The 20,860-nt window shown below is 39.3% G+C and overlaps 1 protein-coding gene across 3 annotated transcripts in view; it reads left to right on the forward strand.

Moving 5' to 3' along the window:
• ATP11A (ATPase phospholipid transporting 11A) overlaps positions 1–20,860 on the forward strand; it is a 134,424-nt gene that overhangs the window by 71,404 nt on the left and 42,160 nt on the right. For all 3 annotated transcript variants that reach the window (XM_075091147.1, XM_075091157.1, XM_075091162.1), the window contains exons 3-9: positions 4,933–5,022; positions 6,150–6,230; positions 9,728–9,835; positions 15,213–15,341; positions 15,820–15,923; positions 17,977–18,027; positions 20,723–20,787. In XM_075091147.1, the coding sequence (XP_074947248.1) occupies positions 4,933–5,022; positions 6,150–6,230; positions 9,728–9,835; positions 15,213–15,341; positions 15,820–15,923; positions 17,977–18,027; positions 20,723–20,787 (628 nt within the window). The remainder of the gene's footprint in view (positions 1–4,932; positions 5,023–6,149; positions 6,231–9,727; positions 9,836–15,212; positions 15,342–15,819; positions 15,924–17,976; positions 18,028–20,722; positions 20,788–20,860) is intronic.

A 20,860-nucleotide genomic window follows, 5' to 3' on the forward strand; every position in this document is an offset into this window, starting at 1 on the left:
ATATGGTATTAGCAGAAAGGATGCAGGAGTTGGTGGGATGGAGTAGGGGCATGAGCAGGAATACTGTGGAGGTGTGCATAAGTAGCCCAAGCACATAATTACAGAAATACACCAGCACTGCAGGTGCCATTACAATTATAAATAGGAAGAAAATCTACTTGAATTATGCTGTTTTGACTCTAGACAGACTTATTTTACAGTTCCTTGCACAGTGCTTCAAATGCATCTGTTCGCAGAATGTGTTCATCTCTTGGGGGAATATGTAACTCTACTGCTTGCTGGCTCATGTATTGCTTCCTGTATGCAAAAGGCATGTGTGTGCTCTGGCCTCTGTCTTTTGCAGCAATTGAAAAAGATCAGTTAAGCCTTCCCCAACTTAAAACCTTCAAGTGCATAATTATTGGGATAACCTTATTTCCTTCAAGTGAGTTATAGGAACTATAGTTTGGTAGTTAAATATACATAAACTGCTTTTCAGAGTTGACAAAGAGTGTGATGAGAAATTATCTGGAGAGACAGTAGTAACTCTCTATCTGGGCACAGTGTCATGTATTTAATATCTCTCCATCATCTTTGAAAGGTTGTGGAGGACAGGAGAGGTACCCGAGGACTCGAGTAAAGCAAATGTCACTCCAGTCTTCAAACAGGTCAAGAAGGAGGACCTGGGGAACTATAGGCCAGTCTGCTTCACCTCCATCCCTGGAAAGGTGATGGAGCAGTTCATCCTGGAGGTCATCTCCAGGCGTGTAGAGGAAAAGAAGGTTATCAGAAGTAGTCAACATGGATTCACCAAGGGAAGATCACATGTGACCAACCTGATAGCCTTCTACAATGGTGTGACTGGCTGAGTCGACGAAGGGAGAGCACTGGATGTTGTCTATCTCGACTTCAGTAAGGCATTCAACACTGTCTCCCATAGCCTTCTCACAGGCAAGCCAAGGAAGTGTGGGTTGGATGAGTGGACAGAGTGAGGTGGATTGAGAACTGGCTCAACAACAGAACTCAGGGGGTTGTGATCAATGGGGCAGAGTCTGGATGGAGGCCTGTCACTAGTGGTGTTCCTCAGGGGTCTGTGCTGGGTCCAGTCCTGTTTAACATATTCATCAATGACCTGGATGATGGGATAGTGTAACTTTAGCAAGTTTGCAGATTACACCAAGCTGGGAGGAGTGGCTGATACACCAGAAGGCTGTGCTGCCATCCAAAAAGACCTGGACAGGCTGGAGAGGTGGGTCGAGGGGAATCTCATGAAATTCAACAAGAGCAAGTGCAGGGTCCTGCACGTGGGGAGGAACAACCCCAGGCACCAGTACAGGCTGGGGGCTGACATACTGGAAAGCAGCTCCACTGAGAAGGACCTTGGAGTGCTGGTGGGCAGCAAGCTGACCCTGAGCCAGCACTGTGCCCTTGCGGCCAAGAAGGTCAACGGTATCCTGGGCTGCATTAAAAGAAGTGTGGCCAGCAAATCAAGAGAGGTTATCCTCCCCCTCTACTCTGCCCTAGTGAGACCACATCTGCAGTACTGTGTCCAGTTTTGGGCCCCCCAGTTCAAGAAGGACGTGGAACTGCTTGAGCAAGTCCAGTGGAGAGCTACCAAGGTAATCAGGGGACTAGAGCATCTCCCATATGAGGAAAGGCTGAGAGACGTGGGTTTGTTCAGCCTGGAGAAGAGAAGGCTGAGGGGGGATCTCATCAATACCTATAAATATCTAAAGGGAGGGAGGCAGGATGATCACAGAATCACAGGTTGGAAGGGACCTCAGGGATCATCTAGTCCGACCTTTCTAGGAAGAGCAGAGTCTAGACAAGATGGCGCACCACTGTGTCAAGACAACTCTTAAAGGTGTCCAACGTGGCCGAGTCAACCACTTGGGGAGATTATTCCTCACCTGGGGAGATTATTCCAATGGTGACTGTCCTCACTGTGAAAAATCTTCCTCTGGTGTCCTGTCGGAATCTCCCCAAGAGCAACTTGTGTCCATTCCCCCTTGTCCTCTCCATGTGACTCTGTGTAAAAAGGGAGTCTCCATCTTCTTTGTAGCTACCCCTTAAGTACTGGTACATGGTGATGAGATCCCCTCTAGCCTCCTTTTCTCAAGGCCGAAAGCCTCTTTTTCTCAAGGCTGATGGGACTAGGCTCTTTTCAGTGGTGCCCAATGACAGGACAAGGGGGAATGGGCTCAAGTTGTAACAGAGGAAGTTCCACCTCAATATGAGAAAAAACTTACTTCCTGTGAGGGTGCCAGAGCACTGGAACAGGCTGCCCAGGGAAGTTGTGGAGTCTCCTTCCCTGGAGACATTCAAAACACGCCTGGATGCGGTCCTGTGCCCCTGCTCTGGGTGTGCCTGCTCAAGCAGTGGGGTTGGACAAGGTGGTCTCCAGAGGTCCCTTCCAACCCCAGCCATGCTGTGATCTTCATTTTCAATGTTTTTTTTCCTTGAAGGTTTTTATTTTGTTCCTGCTTAAGTAGGGCAGAGAAACTGCCTTGAATGCGGTCATGAGATAAATCTTGTTCTGAGTGGCAGCCACTCTGTTGTTTCTCCTGGGAGTGATTATGGTCGTTAAACATTAATCATCCATTTGTAGATACTGCTTGGAGCTACTGATGGCTGGGGCGAGAGGGAGGTCTGTCTAGACATCTCAATGGTCTTTCTCTCTTGTCTAAACTCTGTCAAAAATTGTTACTTCTCCTTTGAAGAAGAATGGGCAGAATAAAGATGTACTTAGTGTGTCTGAAACCCAGTGTAATAAAATGCTAAAAGTCTGTCAGGTTGATTGAAAATAGTTTTAAGAAGTTCTCTTTGTTAAGGAAACATCCAGTTTAAGTAACACCTCTTAGACCCTAAAAGTTATCTGCTCCCAGGTTATTCACACTTAATCATGTAAGAGAATTGCTGACCAAAGGTGGAGCTGCTGGAAAGACCACTGCTTGACAGGGAAAGCAATGAACTGAGGTTGGAATACGAGGAGGGTCAGATACCAAGAGTAAAGATGAACATTCAATCTTTTTATGGTTGGTTATTAAACTAATTTTAAAAAAGTAAATATCACTTCTGACAACAAGATGCTTTGCCACACATTTAGTCAAATAACCCTCTAGGAGATTTAAACAGGTTATTGCTTAAGAAATTACATTTTATTTTATGAATGGTGATTTGGGGAGCTTGTATAAATCATGAAACTTTAGTTTAGTTCCTTTTAACATGGGAAAAAAACACTCGTTCGATCAAAAGAACTAAACAGAAGAATGTTGACAGGTTTTTCATGGAAACCTCTGCATTTGTCTTTCTCAGCAGGCAGAGATTAATGAAGAAGTAAATGCATAAGATTAGTAAACAGATAATGTGCCTTCTAATCTAAGTTAAAAATGAAAACGAAAAAATCATTATCACAGAATAGAATCTATAATATCACACACCACAACAGCAGCTTTGAATGATTGGGACTGTTGTGCAAGGAAAAACAATCAAGTCTAACCAGTTCTGTTTTGAAAGTCCAAGTAGCTGGGTAGTGGGTAGTGCAAGCAGCATTCCAGTCTGATGAAAAGCATTCTGACTGCAAGATGAGAGTACTTGACTTTTCAGCTGTTGCATATATGCCTGCCTGAGTTTTGGCTTGCTCACAGGTGGTTTAATATTGAGGTAGCTATTAAGCAGGATAAGCGTTTACTTAGGGCATATTTAGAATAGATACTGATTTCTGGCACATGATGGAAACAAACATTTCATTCCTATGTCTTACACATGTCCAGGTTTTAACCCAAGTCAAGTAAAAAGATGACTCTGCATAGTAGGGGCTTCATATAAAACTGAGGCATGCTTCTTGGGGATCCTTTCCATCTGCAGGTGGAATAGAGGCATTTTCCTTCTAGAGCTCTGTCTGTCTTTGCTTTCAGGGCCAAATTTGGAAGTTGTATGACTTGGGGCATAATTTGCATATCAGCAAGTATCAGTGTAATCTGCCAAGAAGAGACAAGGCACATTTGTAGCAGAACAAATAATTAGGAGAAGCTTCTTAGCCCTTCTCCTTTGAAATGAAAGTTACATTGGAGTTGTCATTTTGTTATGTGTCAAATGATAATTTGGTTAATAGGGTCATAAAACGTTAGTTCTCAAGCCATTTTTCACATGTTTTCACACAGTTTTAGCTGACATTTTTACATGCTTTCCAATAAGCAATCCTTGCAATTTTTTTTTTGTTTGGACCTACAGAATGGGCTATGTAAAAAGAGTATATTTGAAACTGCTGCAGGGTAGGGAAGGGACCAGATGACATACAGTCCTTTCTCTCTTATTTTTATATGATTTTTTTCTTTTTAAGTTTTTGTATTTTCTGTTTTCACTTTTATGTACTGTTTCTTATGTCGTTTTATTAAATTCTAGATAATTTGCAAGATCAGTAGAGAAATATGCAGCCAAATACTCTTATCCAGTGCTATTATTTATTTTGAGGAGTATGCTTGCGTCCAAGCCAAAGGAGAAAAGAGGGGCTGACAACTTCTATTTGGGCAACTTGCTATGACTGCATAGTTAACTTTGAGTGTCACCTGCCTCTTCAAGTCATGCATATAAAACTGGAAGTGAAGTAAAAGTGGTGTTAGAACTGACTAGGGTGTCTTTAAAATCCTTGAATTTAACTGAACTGTTCTATAACTAAATCTGAGTGACTATTGTTGCTAGTCAAAAATAATTTCAGTCCCTAGTACCAAGATTATCACAGTTGAGAAAATCCTGAGCCAATTCATATGATTCCAAGAATACATGATTGCCAATTTAAGATTCCATTTCAATAAATTACTATACAAAATAACAAATACTGCCACTTCTGGTTTAGTTTAATCTTAAATTTTGAATTATGAATTTGTTTTATTTTAGAACACAGAATGCAAATAATACTTCTCTCACACTGATAATCTGTGCTTTTGTTTTCAGTACACGTTTTGGAACTTTGTACCGAAAAATTTGTTTGAGCAATTCAGAAGAATAGCTAACTTCTATTTTCTCATAATTTTCCTTGTTCAGGTAAGCTATCCCCATTGTTTAATAAATTTCTGGATTCTTCCTAAAAAAACAAGGAGTTGAAAAAGGTTTAAAAATCCACTGGCTTTGAAGACTGGGGAGGTAAATGGTTGAGCTTGGATATCCTTTTACATTCATGCTGTGACAAAAGGAGTTTTATTTAATTTCCAGATTGTAAATGTGAATCTAACCTAAAGAGGAATTGACTCCATCACTGGTTTGATAGCAAGATGTCTCTTGATAAAATTGAAAATAGTGAGGGTCATTTTTTATTTTTATTTTTTAATAAACAAACATCCAGATCGGTAAAACCATTGTTATAAATTATGTAGAGAATGAACTTCTATTAGTTTTGCTAAATATTACATTTCTTAACGGAATGATGCCTCGGCAGAAATTTTCTGACCGCGGACTGTTCAGCAAAGCCTGTAGAGAAATCAAAATATACGTGCTTATACAGTGCTTGCTTAGGATGGTACATAAATACTTGGTTTTGTAACTATTAGTTCAGATAACTAGTTTGCCACTTTCTAGGTGTCTTCATTCTGAATGTTTTGCTATGACTTAAATGTGTTGAGCAATAAAAGTCTTAGGAAGTTAACTGAAAAGCTGTATTACTTTGTACACCAGATTGTGCAGAAAGAAAAGCTATCTGGATTCCCAGAGTGGTTTTGTTATGATCTGAACTCTACCTCTTCGTATATAATTGCAGAAGCCATAGCTCAGTAATTCAGGATTTACTCCTTGCACGCATAAGAACAGCTGTATTATATAACATGTGAAAACAGCATTATCCTAATTTCTAATATTGCTCAGTAATTTTGCCTCCAAAGCTGCAGCTTTTCAGTCTGGTCCTTATTTGCACTCTCATAAGCAACTATTTTGAATGTTAATCAATGTTAATCTGATCTAAATACACTATTGTATTTTATTATATCATATAGTTATTTTTCCAATTTTGTTGGTATGGTATATGTTCTTAAAATTGTATTAAAGTACTGTTCCTTTTAAAGTTCCTTGGTGCTTTGTAACATATTGGTGACGTGATTACTTGAAACATCTTGTTTGAAAAATTGACTGCTTGCATTCACAAAAATATAAACAGAAAATATTTGTTCCTTTTGTTGCAGTTAATTATTGATACACCTACTAGTCCAGTTACAAGTGGACTTCCACTTTTGTTTGTCATCACTGTAACAGCTATCAAACAGGTGCGTAATTTAGTAAGCAAAAGTAAAACCGAAGAGAACATTATTACTTGTTTTGCATTTCAATTTTCCATGCCTTTTTGTGTTAGAATGCCTTGGGGCAATGCCTAAAGAATGGTTGCGATGAGTTTTGACAGAGTAATTTTATGTTTGTTTTTGTAGTTTAAGTAGTATTGGTTGCTATATGATGATGATGTCTTACAAATTCAACATAAGCTTCTAAATTATTTTATAATTTTGATGTCTTTGTGTTCCAAGGAATCATTTACATTCTTGTGTTAACTCAGCACTTGTTTGTTTTTTCTAAATAGCTGTCCACATCTTATGTTTTTCTATAATGACTGAAAATGAGTTTAGCAAGAACTACAAAAACTTAAAAGGTAGATCTGCTGTTACCTTTGAGATTCCTTTAGCCTTTACAGTATGAACAGATAATAAAAATTATTTTGGTTCAAGTCTTCATTATATGTTGATTATAATAGATCCTCATGATAGCTTCAGTGCTTTCTACAGATTAGTACTGAATGGACATTAAGTATTCTCTAATTTTTAATGTGACAATCAATAAAATGGAAGCATTTTTTAGAAATCAGTTCTTGCCGCACCATTGAGTATAAAAGATCCTGATATAAGTTGTTCTGTCAAAGTACAATTTCATAATACAAGCATGGAATTGTACAGGTTTGCCGTTTCACTTTCAGGTTAGTACTACCAAAAGGAAAAGATTAAGGTAGTTTTTCACCTGCTACCCTAATGCTACAGTGCTACAGTTGATATGACAACTTAAATATAGATCGGATCTTATTGAAATTAGTGGAATCTCAGATGAATATAGAATGTTTTCAGTCATACGGGGATATTACAATCAGATCTGTGTGTTATCAGAGTTCATGATATTACAAATTTGGTCTGGATAAGGAATGAATTGGGAATGAGCTCGTGACCGTTGTTCTGTTGATTTATCCACATCTGAATTTGTTGACTTTGAGTTTTGGGCCAGGTGCAGGAGGACAGGTGATATCTCATCTGGTATCAGCCTTGCTAGTGCAGAGTTAATTCATCAAAAACTGTACTAAATTTGAACTAGCAAGTGAGTTTATAAGCAGTATTTTGCAGACAGTGCCTACAACAGTCTTCTGCATTTACTGTACCATCTCACCATAGCCACAGAGTAGTTTCTAAAAATGTGTGCTCCTAAAGTAATAGCCACAAATAATGGTCTTTACAGTGGTTCTTTGTGTTTTGGCTTTTTGCCTTCAGTGCAATATAATGATAACTGTTCCTGCAAGACAGGAACAATTACAGGAGTGTAAAAGCTCTGTGGCCCAGTGAGTTCCCTTTCCTGGTTCTGTCTTCACTGTATCTCTGGGTCCAGACACCAGCTACTTCTTTCCTTTATTTCAGTGAATGGGATGTGAATGTGAAAGGAAAATTTGTGCACGTAGCTTGACATTCAGCGTGTTTGACTGGGCCGCTTGAAGGAGTTAGCACTTATCATGGGCATAAGAAAAATCTCATGTCGTGCTTCAAAAAAAGATGTTCTCTCTTTTGGGAAAAAAATTCCATAAGGTAGCTGAACGTCAAGAAAGTTTCTAGGTCAGAGTGCTCCTCATTTTAGCTCAAAACTTGTAGGGGGAGTGTCTGTATTTCTTATGTACCTATGACGAACTATGGTGATTAAAACAGTAACTAACAAAAATGAGTGTGGTGGGTTGACCCTTGCCAGCAGCCAAGCAGCCACCTAGCCTCTCACTCACTTCCCCTCCTTGTGGGATGGGGAGAAAATAGAGGGAAGGTGAAAAGGCTCGTGACATGTTAGTGATCCTTTGATAGGGAAAGCAACAGCTATGCACACAAGCCAAGTAAGGTAAGGATTTCATTTGCTACTCCCTTCCAACCTGTGATTCTGTGATTCTATCAGCAGGCTGGAAAGCAGGGCCTCAGCATATGTAACGCTCACTTGGGAGGGCAAGTGCCATCACCACAAATAAACCCCTTCTGCCTGCTTTTCCTGAGCTTTTCTTGCTGAACAGAATGCCCTATGGTGTGGAATACCCCCTGAGTCAGTTCGGGTCTGCTGTCCAGGCAGTGTCCCCTCCCAGCCTCTTGCCAGCCTATTGGTCTTTTTTTGATGTGGGGGAGGTGGGAGAGAAAGCCTTGATGCTGTGCAAGCACGGTTCAGCAATAGCCAAAACACTGGGGTGTCATGCAACCCACTTTCAGTCCCGAATACGAAGCACAGCAGTGTATGTGCTGCTGTGAAGAAAGCTAACTCCATCCCAGCCAGACCCAGCAGAGGGTAATTTTGGTTGTCCCTGAATACGATAACTGATTACCTTCACAGTCTTGATGACAAAGAACAGTGTTTCCATTTCTTTACAGTGCTAACTATACACAATTGAGTATATTCTGTAGTAGAATTCAGCTCTTGCTGGTGAGTAGAAGTTGTGATACACGCAACAGCTAGTATTTTAGGTGTGGCTTTCCCACTCTTAATATTTTAAATGTTACACTTCAGAGTCTTACTGTGATTTGGCAGTGGTCAATCAAAGCCTGGATTATGATATGCTGTGCCTAGTGCTGCAGTTCTGTCTCCTTTAGTCTCTCTCCTGACAACTGGTGTTGACTTTGGGACCTGCTTAAGGAGCTGTACCAGGCTCTGGAATTATATTACACTAAAGTGATAAAGACTCTGAGTTCCCAGATTATCTCTGAGAGCATCTGTGAGCATCCAAGGCAATGATACTTTTGTTCTACATGGACTTTTCAAGTGTGCTCAGGAGAGTTAGATGTAAAAATGCTGTGGAATACAAGTAATATTTTCTATCTCTCAGGCACTGGTGTCTTTGTCAGTCCCAATCTTTATCCTGCGGCAGGACCTTTCAAATGGAAAGTTGCAGATTCCCTGTTCTTGACTTTGTCTGTTTTATGGTAACTGGGCAACCAAAATAAGTTACTCTACACAGTCTTTTAAAACAAAATTCTTCAGGGCTATATATATTGTATATAGGGTTAAAAAGTTTGATGTAATTGTTTGACAATCAGGAAATATGACAACTTTCAGTCATGTTGTCCCTTTATCATCTTTTGATATGGAGTCCCAGTCTTTCAAATTACATTTTCTGCACTTTCATCTTCTCAGCAACCGCTTCTATAAGTACTTTGCACTTACTCAAGCGTCCATAGAGCATGAGCAAGAGATGATCACTTAAACACTAGAAATTGTTCTACACATTGCAAACATCTCTATTCATCAAAGTGTCTTCATTAAAATACATAATTTTGTTGACTAATTGTAACCATGAATATTCATTTTCGTATATGTCTAACATGACTGTTACTGGCGCATATCACAATTTCAATTGTTCTAATGAGAATCTTTTTTTTTCCCTTATCTTGATCAAGGATAATTTTTTAAATTTTTGTTGCAAGCTAGAGCTGTTCTGTGTCTCTATAGCCAAATGTGCATCCCTGCATCATTCCATTTCACTGTTTTCTAGGGTTATGAAGATTGGCTTCGACATAAAGCTGACAATGCAATGAACCAATGCCCTGTTCATTTCATTCAACATGGTAAACTGGTTAGAAAGCAAAGCCGAAAATTAAGAGTAAGTAACTATGACTAAACAGATTTTAGGAGTCAGGCTTTACTTCACACTTCTCGTAAAACAAATTATACAGAAATGTAGTGTACATGATGTTGTAGCATTTATTACATTTAATGAAGTTTAGACCTACAATATACTAGTTTTCAATATAATGCCTCTGAACAAAGTATTTTTGGATGCTAGACATGTTTCTGCTTTGTCTTTGCTTTATTAACTTGTCTTGTAACTGTTCCTTTGTCTTCCATTTTTTAACTTGGAATTTCGCTCATGATTTGTCTTTTGTCTTTTCTCCATTTTCAGTCCTCTCTGGGTATGCACATTAATAATTTAAGCCTGATTATGATAGTTAATGCTACCAATTTGTCCTATGTATACAACACTTATATATGGATACATATATATACACCACACATTGAGAATACTTTCTTCATTACCCATCAAATCACAGCCTCTTCAGTGGCCATCTGAATTCGGCTACATTCACTTCCTGGTATCTTGAAGGTTATTTTCAGAAATTAATCTCTGCTGCTGCTTTTTTTGTTTGTTTGGTTGGGTTTTTTTGTCAGCAGATCAACTTTTCATCATTATTCTCTTTAGAACTCAGCAAATTTGATAGACATTTGTTCGGAATTTCCCTATTTCTAATACGTATGTTAGGGATCTCTCTCTCTGCTCTGCCTTGTTTGGGCCTAAATGGCTTTACAGTATTCATAGCCTTTCTGCTGTGACCTTCCCTTTGAGTGTAATAGCTTCATCCTAGGGCTTCCCAGTAATAAAGAAAATCAAAACATTGCATGCTTAGTATTCCATGTGTGTAACTAGATGCTTAAATATTCCAAATAAAAATAATCAAGTACCAAGTAACTGGAATTTGTGTTCCATTAATTAATCTGTCATCTATATTTTCTCAATTTCTCCCCTATTCTTTGCCTTTCAGAGATTGTATTTTGAGCAACTAAATGGTAGGAGAGCCAGGCGTGGGAAATATTTGCATGGAAAAGGTTATCTGTGTGTATGGGTAAATGGGTAAAATTCTCTGACCTGAATTACTCAAGAAAACAGACTAGATCATATAAAGGTAGACCCTTCTGCACCTAAAGCCTGCGGACAGTTGATTAAAGAAAGGAAGAAGAAAATTGCTAGAAGATGAGGTTCCTTTTTCACAGAATCACAGAACAGTTGAGGTTGGAGGGCATCTCCGGAGGTCCTCTGGTTCAACCCCCCAGCTCAAGAAAGGAGACAGAGCTAGTTGCCCAGGACCATGGCCAGACAGGTTTCGAATATCTCCAAGGAGGGAGACTCCAAAACCTCACTGGGTAATCTGTGCCAGTGCTTGGTCACCCTCATAGTGAAAATGAGATGGACCCTCACATATTTCAGGTTGTGCCCCTTGCCTCTGGTCCTGTCACTGGGCACCACTGAAAAGAGCCTGGCTCCATCCTCTTTGCACCTTTAGCTGACACAGTGGCAAATGTTGTGAGAACACCTTTTAAGTATTAAGATAATCCTCTTTGCTAGTATTTTTAATTGCTTCAGATTTTTTTTGTTCCTGCCTTTTTTCTTTTGCAAACTGTTTTAATAGGCTGTTGTATTATAGGTTGCTCCTGGCCTGTAGGGGTGACTCGTATGCCATGCCTTAGAGAGAGAATCTTTCTAGATTAATTAGTAAATAATAATAAGGATCATTCAACACTATGATATGTTGTCATGCTTTAGCTCCATTCAGCAGCTAAACCCCACACAGATGCTCACTTACTCCCCCCACCCCTGGGGGATGGGGGAGAGCATCAGAGGGTCCAAAGTAAGAAAACTTGTGGGTTGAGATAAGAACAGTTAATATTAAAAATAAAACAGTAATAGTAATAATGCTATAATGAAAAGGAAAATAACAAGAGAAAGAGAGGTGAAACCACAGGAAGAGGGAAAAAACCCTAAACAAGTGATGCAACTGCTCACCTCCCACTGTTCCCCAAGCTGCGACTGCTGCTTCGCCTGGCTAGCTCTCCCCAGTTAATATACTGGGCATGACTTCATATGATATGGAGATCCCTTTGGTCAGTTGGGATCAGCTGTCTTGGGTGTGCCCCCTCCCTGGCATCTTGTGTACCCGGCAGAGCATGGGAGGCTGGAAAAGTCCTTGACTAGTGTAAGCACTACCCAGCAACAACCAAAACATCAGCGTGTTATCAATATTATTCTCATACTAAGTCCAAAACATAGCACTACACCAGCTGCAGTGAAGAAAATTACAGAATCATAGAATCATTAAGGCTGGAAAAGACCTCTAGGATCGTCAAGTCCAACCATCAACCCAACATCACCCTGCCTTCTAAACCATGCCCTGAAGTGCCATGTCTACATGTCTTTTAAATACCTCCAGGAATGGTGACTCTACCACCTCTCTGGGCAGCCTCTTCCAATGCCTGACCACTCTTTCAGTGGAGAATTTTTTCCTAATATCCAATCTAAACCTCCCCTGATGCAGCTTGAGGCCGTTTCCTCTCGTTCTATCACTAGTCACCTGGGAGAAGAGACCAACTCCCACCTCACTACAACCTCCTTTCAGATAAGTATAGAGTGTGATAAGGTCTCCCCTCAGCCTCCTCTTCTCCAGGCTAAACAACCCCAGTTCCCTCAACCTCTCCTCATAAGACCTTCTCTCCAGACCCTTCACCAGCTTCCTTGCCCTTCTCTGGACACGCTCCAGCACCTCAATGTCCTTCTTGTAGTGAGGGGCCCAAAACTGAACACAGCACTCGAGGTGTGGCCTCACCAGTGCCGAGTACAGGGGCACGATCACTGCCCTGCTCCTGCTGGCCACGCTATTCATGATACAAGTCATGATGCTGTTGGCCACCTGGGCACACTGCTGGCTTATATTCAGCTGGCTGTCAACCAGCACCCCGAGGGCCTTCCCTGCTTCGCAGCTTTCCAGACACTTTTCTCCAGGCCTGTAGCGTTGCATGGGTTGTTGTGACCCAAGTGCAGGACATGGCACTTGGCCTTCTTAAACCTCATACAGTTGGCCTTGGCCCATTGATCCAGCCTGTCCGGGTCGTTCTGCAGAGCCTTCCTACCCTTGACACTCCTGCCCAACTTGGTGTCATATGCAAACCTACTGAGGGTGCACTTGATCCCTTCATCCAGATAACTGATAAAGATAGTAAACAACTCTATCCCAGCTAAAATCATGACATCTGTGAAAGGCAAAAGTAAGATGACTCTTGTCTTGAGTTGCACCTAAAAACTCTCTCTCTGATGTGTAAATGTTTTCAGTGGCATTTGAAAAAACTCCAGACACAGTGGGTGTTTTTTCTCACGCTTGTTCTTGTAGTCACACTTTAGTGTCAGGAGGGGTTTGTTCACTAAACTGGCCTCCTGACTTTCTGTCCAGATTCAGTGTTCTGAAGAATTCTAATTTTTCCTTTCATGGCATCTGTAGAGGTGATTACACTTGTAATAATATTGCTGTGGCTTAGGTAGCTGATCATTAAATTAATGTTGTTTTCAGTGCTAAAGAGAGCTAGTAAACTCAAAATAGTTTTGTGGTGTTCTTACAGTTTGTTCTAGGAATAGGTGGCTTCTGTTTCCTGACAGTTTACTCAAGATAATTCCCTAACAGTGTTTTTTCTGGTTTTGGTAAAGTTCTCACTTTGAGGGCTTTATTATGAGTCATCATGTCACAATCTTTCATAATTAATGATTGCACGGCAAAAAGGCAAGTTCTCTTGAAGACTCATCTTGGAAGAATAAGGCAACTTGAGCAGTAGTCTGGTCTGTCAGGCTCCACTGGTCTTCAGGTTGAAGGCTCTGTATTGTTCAGGCTGGCTCCAGCCAAGACATTCACTGCTTCCAGTTCGAAACTTTACCCCTTCTTCGTCTCACTACATATCTTCGCTTCCCTCAATCTGCAGAATGTTATGTAAGAAGTCATTTAATCAAAAGGAAATACATGAGAAAATGAGTCCCTTCCTAAATCTGAACAGCCCAAACCTTTTTGTTATTTGTTAAAAGTGCAGCTTTTTCCCCCCGAGAAATGGAGCAGCCAATTGTCATTATTCTGTTTTAATAAATCTCTAATTTTTGTTCACAGACCCAAAATTAGTAAACAGTACAGCTCTACTGCTGCACTAGAAGTCGTGATTTTAAAAAAGATGCCATCATTTACACAAAAGATGGAAAACTTCTTATTGAAGTTTCTGTTAATTTTCATACCTGATTGTTGTAGATGTGCTTGGCAGCTTGCGTTCTCCTATACCATATGTATAATCTGCAATTTTTCATTGTTACTGATTTTAAAAAAGCCTTTTTCATACATACAAGAAGTTAAATCTCATTTATTATCATCATCCTAGTTACTGAATACATTTTAGTAAATCTGTACTTAGTACTGTTAGTAGTACTTTCTTAGTACTGTTGCATTTATGTGACAGTAAATCTGTCACAATTTTATTGTCAGTTGTTATTACTGCTGATTGTTATCAGACTATTTTACTTAACTAGAATTTACTGCTAAGGACTTTGGCTTTATAACCAAGAGAACAATGATTAAGCTGAATCTTATAACGAATTATGACATAAAAATATGCTGAGCTACATGAAAAATTGCAAAAATTACATATTTTGGTGGGATTTATATTGTTATTTTGATATTATTAAAGCATATAGTATATCTTTGCTATTAGTTCTTTCATATATGTATATATATTCTCCTATGTAAAAGGTGAGCTCCAAAAATGTATCAAAGGCTGTTTTCCTCAAAGGAATGCTTTACAGTGATCTTTTGAATTTATAGTTGGTTGACTGTTCTGCAACACTCTTAACAGGCTGTAATATTATCTATATTTACATGAATAAGAACTTGCTCATTTTTAAACATGGATAAATAAATAGGATGGACATCTAGTGACAGATTCTGTTGACAATGTATCCTGTTTCCTTGGCAGATTTGGAATTCTTAGCTTTTTTAGCTACCTCTAATTACAATATTCTGAGCTAGATGCTTCTCCTCAAGAGCCAATGAGAGTAGCTCACATCTCTAGCTGTTTTTAAAACAATATTTTGTTATATTTAGTCTTAAAACAAGGATAGTATCTTGCATCTCTCAAATAATGTTGCAAAGCTTACTAAGACAGTACATGCAAAGTGGTCTGAGATCCTGAGAGGAAAGGTAGTACACAGTAGACCTCATTCGTTCTCGAAAGTATAATTCAGTTTTCAGAGGTATTTCTGTAGTTCTTTAGTCCTGTGGTAAATAAAATTGATGAATTTTCAAGATAGTTGAGTGAATCTAGGTTTTGGTTTTGAAATCTGAAATTTGGACTCCTACATAAATGATAAATGCATTTTATTTTGTTGTGGTTTTTTCCCCCCCCAGGTTGGAGATATTGTAATGGTAAAAGAAGATGAAACATTCCCATGTGACTTGATATTTCTATCAAGTAGCAGAGGAGATGGAACATGTTTTGTTACAACAGCTAGTTTGGATGGTGAATCCAGTCATAAAGTAATAAAATGTTCTACATTTTCTTTTTAAGGCAAAGTTTGCATTTAATTTTTTATACAGATCATGCTATGACTTCATGCTTATATGTGTGAGCACATAGGCTGACTTGTGTAACTTTTGTTTCTACCAGTTGATTTAATTTTTTTTTAAAGTTTCATTATTTTATGAAAGTTTTAAAACATTTATTTGTGGTTTTGTTGGTGTCCATTATAGGCATGCAGATTGGAGATAATGCACGAACTCTGTGTATTTAAATGCTTTTCACAGTGATCTGATTTGTGAGTACCCTGGAAAGTATTTGCGTACAATCTAAGATGATGCCCAATTAGGAGCATTTAAAGGTGCATCTTATTTGAACTATGAGCTCTTATGTAAAAGACAGTGGATCTGTTTCACGCTGAACTGAAGAATATCTGCAGATTAATGACTCATCTGTTATTAGTTTTTTGATCTTATTTACACCTTTTATTTATTCCAGACTTACTATGCTGTTCAAGATACAAAGGCATTTCACAATGAACAAGAAATCGATGCACTACATGCAACCATTGAATGTGAACAACCTCAGCCCGACCTTTATAAGTAAGAAAATAATTCTTACGTGTTTCATTCAAGGTACCCTACCACTAAATTATAAGAATATCATAATGAAAAGATAGTGGCTGCATCTGCATAGTAGGCCCCATGGTGAGCTTGAAGTCAGGTTAGTCTTCCACACATGCTCCTTTCCTGCAGGTAGTTCAGTGGTCTCCAAAGGGGGGTGCGCAAGACAATCCATTGGTGTGCGCGACAAATTTTTAGAGCTTCTATTAATTTTTTTAGTAGAAAATATAAGGAAGAAATTAAGCTTTACTAATATTTAATGTATTGACATTGGCACCCTCACTTAGTCTGTCAGTTAGGGTTCTATGTCGCATACAGCTTGCAAGGTTTCCTTGGGGAAGGGAGGGTGTTCCACAACGTGAAGAGGTTGCCAGTGGCGTCCTCATTCATTCCTTTGCTTTCAGCGTATTGTGGAGTATTGCAATTTGTGTGTGCCTGGATAAGTGGATTTGGCTTGATCCTTTTTTAAATACATGGTTCACGAAGTAAACACTTGGAAGTTGAAGCTCATGCTGTTATAGATGGTGGAATTTCCTGGGACAGCTGTTGAGACACGAATAATGAGAACAGATTGGTAGACAGCTTCTGTCTCTGCTAATTTTTACTTGGCACTTTACCTCTCAACAAATCAGTGGTGAATCTTTCTTTCCAAAGGCACATGGTAATTTTACATCATGATGAATTATAACAAACTGTATGGTGTCTTTAGATGTGGCTCTACTGTGTTGTATATTCTCTCAGCAGAAAAGGTGCTGCTCCTTTGAGCCTGAGAGGTTCCCTTCCAGGGTGACAGACCCACCAACTCCCTGCAGTTTCCTCCTCCATCCAGAATGCTACTGCCAGGCTTTATCCCTTTTGGTTTGAGGTTACCCACTTGGATAGTGTTATTACAAATACACAGTGTACTGGGTCTGGCTGGAATGAAGTTAATTTTTTTTTGTAGCAGCCCATGTGGTGCAGTGTTTTAGATTAGTGACTAGACCAGTGTTGGTAACAAACCAGTGTTTTAGCTGTTGCTGAGCAGTGCTTGCACAGTGTCACGGCTTTCTCTGTTTCTCACTCTGCCCTCCCAGAAACTAGACTGGGTTGGGGCAAGGGGATGGGAGCGGATACAGCCAGGACGCTGACCTCAGCTGACCAGAAGGATATTCTCTGTTGTAGTGTTACGTTCAGCAATAAAACTGGGGGGGGAGGGAGTTTTTCCAAAGTAGCTGTTGCTTGGAGACTGGCTGGGCATCGATCTGCATATGGGAGGTGGTGAGTGGTTGCCTTTGTATCACTGCTATCTTTTTCTTTCGCTTATTAAGCTGTAATTATCTTGCTTTTGCTCTCCCGATTCTCTCCCCTGTCCTGCTGAGGGTGGCGGGGGGAATGAGCAAGAGGCTAGTGGGTACTTAGTTGCTGTCCAGGGTCAACCCACAACACACAGATAAAGTGTACTTAGAGATATTCAGAGGGAGAATTGCCTATTGGCTTTATGCTTTTGTTTTATTTAACTCAGCTGTAGGTTTTAAGTTTTGTAAAGGATAGTAACCACACTGTTACTTACCACAGGTAGCTTAGAGAATAAGACGTCTTGTCTTATTAGAAGATTTAGTCATAATCTTACATTTTAATATGCAAATCTTGCATTCACTGTGTATTTTTCTTTTTGTATCCAAATTTCACATTCACTTACTGTTCTGTGTATTTTTGTATCTACACGTTTTAAATATACCCATATGTATCTCTATATTCTTGTTTGCTTCCTGGATAATTAATTGGAAGCTGTTTGCTTACTGTAATGAATACTTTCTATAAAATACTTCTCAAGTAAACTATTCTCACATATACGTTTAAAATATTTTAAGTGAGAGTAATTTGCCTTTTAAAAATATGTATATATGGTATATGTGGTGTATATACATCTCTATATAGAGAGAATGACATGTCCTTGTGATGTACATTTAAAAAACTGAAATATTGGGACATATATACGTAAGAATACACAAATTAGAAGTGCTGTTAAACTACTTGTGCATTTCCCTTGCAGATTTGTTGGTCGAATAAATGTTTACCGTGACAGGAATGAGCCTACTGCAAGGTAGGGAAAATCCTGGGTTTCTACTCATTTAAACATTTTTAGGGTTGAATAAGTATCAATAGTGTGAATTGCCTTTCTTTCACCAACATTGTGCTGCCTTGTCTTACTGATAAAATATTTTTCTTTTAGAAGTTTACAGACTGTAATTTCATATGTCATAAATATTTCATATTTTAATCAGTTAGATTTTTCTTATTTTATGTCTTTATTCTACTTGAATCTTTATTTGACATGTATTTAGTTTGTAAGTGAAGTTGATAGGATTTTGAGGGTACTTGGATAATGCACCATTAGCATGGGATCTTGGTAGCGTGCCAAACAGTATGAATAGTATCACATGTATATTTCTCTTATTTTTCTTCTTAGAAATTGAGGAGTTTGAACGTGACAAATACCATGTTTAGTTTTACAAAGGCGGGGTTGTACATTTGTCCAAAATGTCCACAATGCGGTGCATGTTCAGGAAGGCAACATCCAGGGAAATGCATTTTGTATGTGGTGTAGGAGACTGTGCTCTGTTACCCTGGGTCTGGCACCTAGAAGGGTCAGCTGCCTGTGCAAATAGGTTTCAGCCTGAAGGGAGTGCAGTGCTTTCTGCTCAAAGAGCAGTCTGTAGTCCAGGACATTCTTTGTCCAGCAAATGGAGAATTAAAATGATGCAATACAAAAGAGGCACCAGTCTTTCTGTCTGTCCTGCCTAGGATCTTCTGTCTACCCAGCAAGGAAGAGACTTGCTGTACCTGATTTTGTTCAGGACGTTGCCACAAAGAGACAAAACTATAGGAGGGAAAGGCTTCTTGCTCGGGTGATATCCTAGACCCCAGTATATGGGAGGTTACTCCATTCTGGCTAAGTGCCTTCCTAATCTCGATGTGTCTGCAGAGATGTGATTTTCTATGTCAGTAAGCAAAAAGGAGGGGAAGTCTGGCTGCTGAGTGTGTCAGTGTCATAGCTCCCTCAGGAAGCACCTGTATAACTGCCCTGCAGTGCAAGAATCTCTTTCACCATCCAGAGTGACCATCTGTCAGCAGTTCTGGTCTGTGTTCTTCCTGGGGTCCCTCAGATAAGAGGAATCAGGCAGAGCATTGGCCACGTCAGCTGTTGCAGCAACAGCTGCCTACTTCCAGGGAGTAGGCATCTTCTCCCGAGGATCCTTTTCACATTGTGTGATGTGCCACGTAATAGTAGATTTCTATAGTCTGCTATGGAAACAAGTCTTTTTTGCGTTTTTCACTTTAAAGATTCTTATGACTAACAAAGTTGGTTGGAAATGGACTTGGGTGGGAGAGAAAGGGAAAATAAGCAGAAAATATCTTTTTAATCTCAACAGCGATAGATTGATCTGTGTATAACACTGAATGAGAAGAAAATCTGTGGCATTAAGACTTGTATTCCTTGGACTGCACTATTACAGCAACTGGTATTTTTTACTATATTGGGGTATAATGTCTTATAACCCAAATAAAGAAGGGCAACAACGTTGGTGAAGGATCTGGAGAACAAGTCTTATGAGGAGCGGCTGAGGGGAGCTGGGGTTGTTTAGCCTGGAGAAGAGGAGGCTGAGGGGAGACCTTATCGCTCTCTACAACTACCTGAAAGGAGGTTGTAGTGAGGCGGGGGTCGGTCTCTTCTCCCTAGTGACAAGCAACAGGACGAGATGAAACGGCCTCAAGCTGTGTCAGGGAAGTTTAGGTTGGACATTAGGAAAAACTTTTTCACTGAAAGGGTTGTCAAGCATTGGAACAGGCTGCCCAGGGAGGTGGTTGAGTCTCCATCCCTGGAGGTAATTAGAAGAAGGGTAGATGTGGCGCTTGAGGATATGGTTTAGTGGTAGACTTGGCAGTGACAGGTTAGCAGTTGGACTCGATGATCTTAAGGGTCTCTTCCAACCATAACGATTCTATGATTCATATAACATTATTCCACTGGTTTAAATGGAACTAGTTTCAGGTTTTACATCATAGTTATGGCCCTGAGGTTTTTGTTTGCTTGGAGTTTCTTGATTTTTGGTGGTTTTATACCACAAGAACAGTTTAAATAACATTCAAAAACACTGAACTTGCTTTTTGCTTCGTTTCCATTGCTGTATAAATAGAGTCTGACAATTCTGCGTGCTGTCTATAAAGTAGTCCTTGGTTTTGCACTCATATGGTGACTTGTATTACATGTCATGCTCCAAAGTACTATCTTAAACTGCATGGGGTTCCTTAGAATAATTGCCCTACTACTCCTCAATAAATTATCTTTATGTTTTGAAATGTATACAGTAAGTATGAAACAATACCTTGTATGCCATTTATACTTAAAATAATATGGAAGGATGTATTGTCCTTAGTAATTAATTCTAACATTCAGGACAATATAGTTTATAAGCCTAAAAAAGATTTGAGTCAGTATTTTTAAAAATAAGCACCTTACAATTAGGATGATTAGTCTTTAGTTAGGTACCCGCATATGTGGTTTTTAGATGCATTGGTTTGACTTGAATTGTGAAATTATGAGCTTCATTTTAGGCATATACATATATATATATATATATTTAATTTTCACTTCAAAGCTTTAAATACTGCCTAATAATTTTGTTACACAAAATAAAAATATTTGAGTAAAACTAATTTCCTCTTTTATGTGGCTTCCACTAAGGTCTGCTGTTTCTTTCTAAGTCTTCATATTTTGTAATACTTATCTTTTGCAGGCCATTAGGATCCGAAAATCTGCTTCTTAGAGGAGCCACTTTAAAGAATACAGAAAAAATCTTTGGTAAATATTTTCTTTAAATGGACCCTGAAGTAATAAACAAACATTAAACAAGGTTACAACCTTAGAGTTACTA

This window comes from Phalacrocorax aristotelis, chromosome 1, assembly GCF_949628215.1.
Source record: "Phalacrocorax aristotelis chromosome 1, bGulAri2.1, whole genome shotgun sequence".
NCBI classification, from domain to species: Eukaryota; Metazoa; Chordata; class Aves; order Suliformes; family Phalacrocoracidae; genus Phalacrocorax; species Phalacrocorax aristotelis.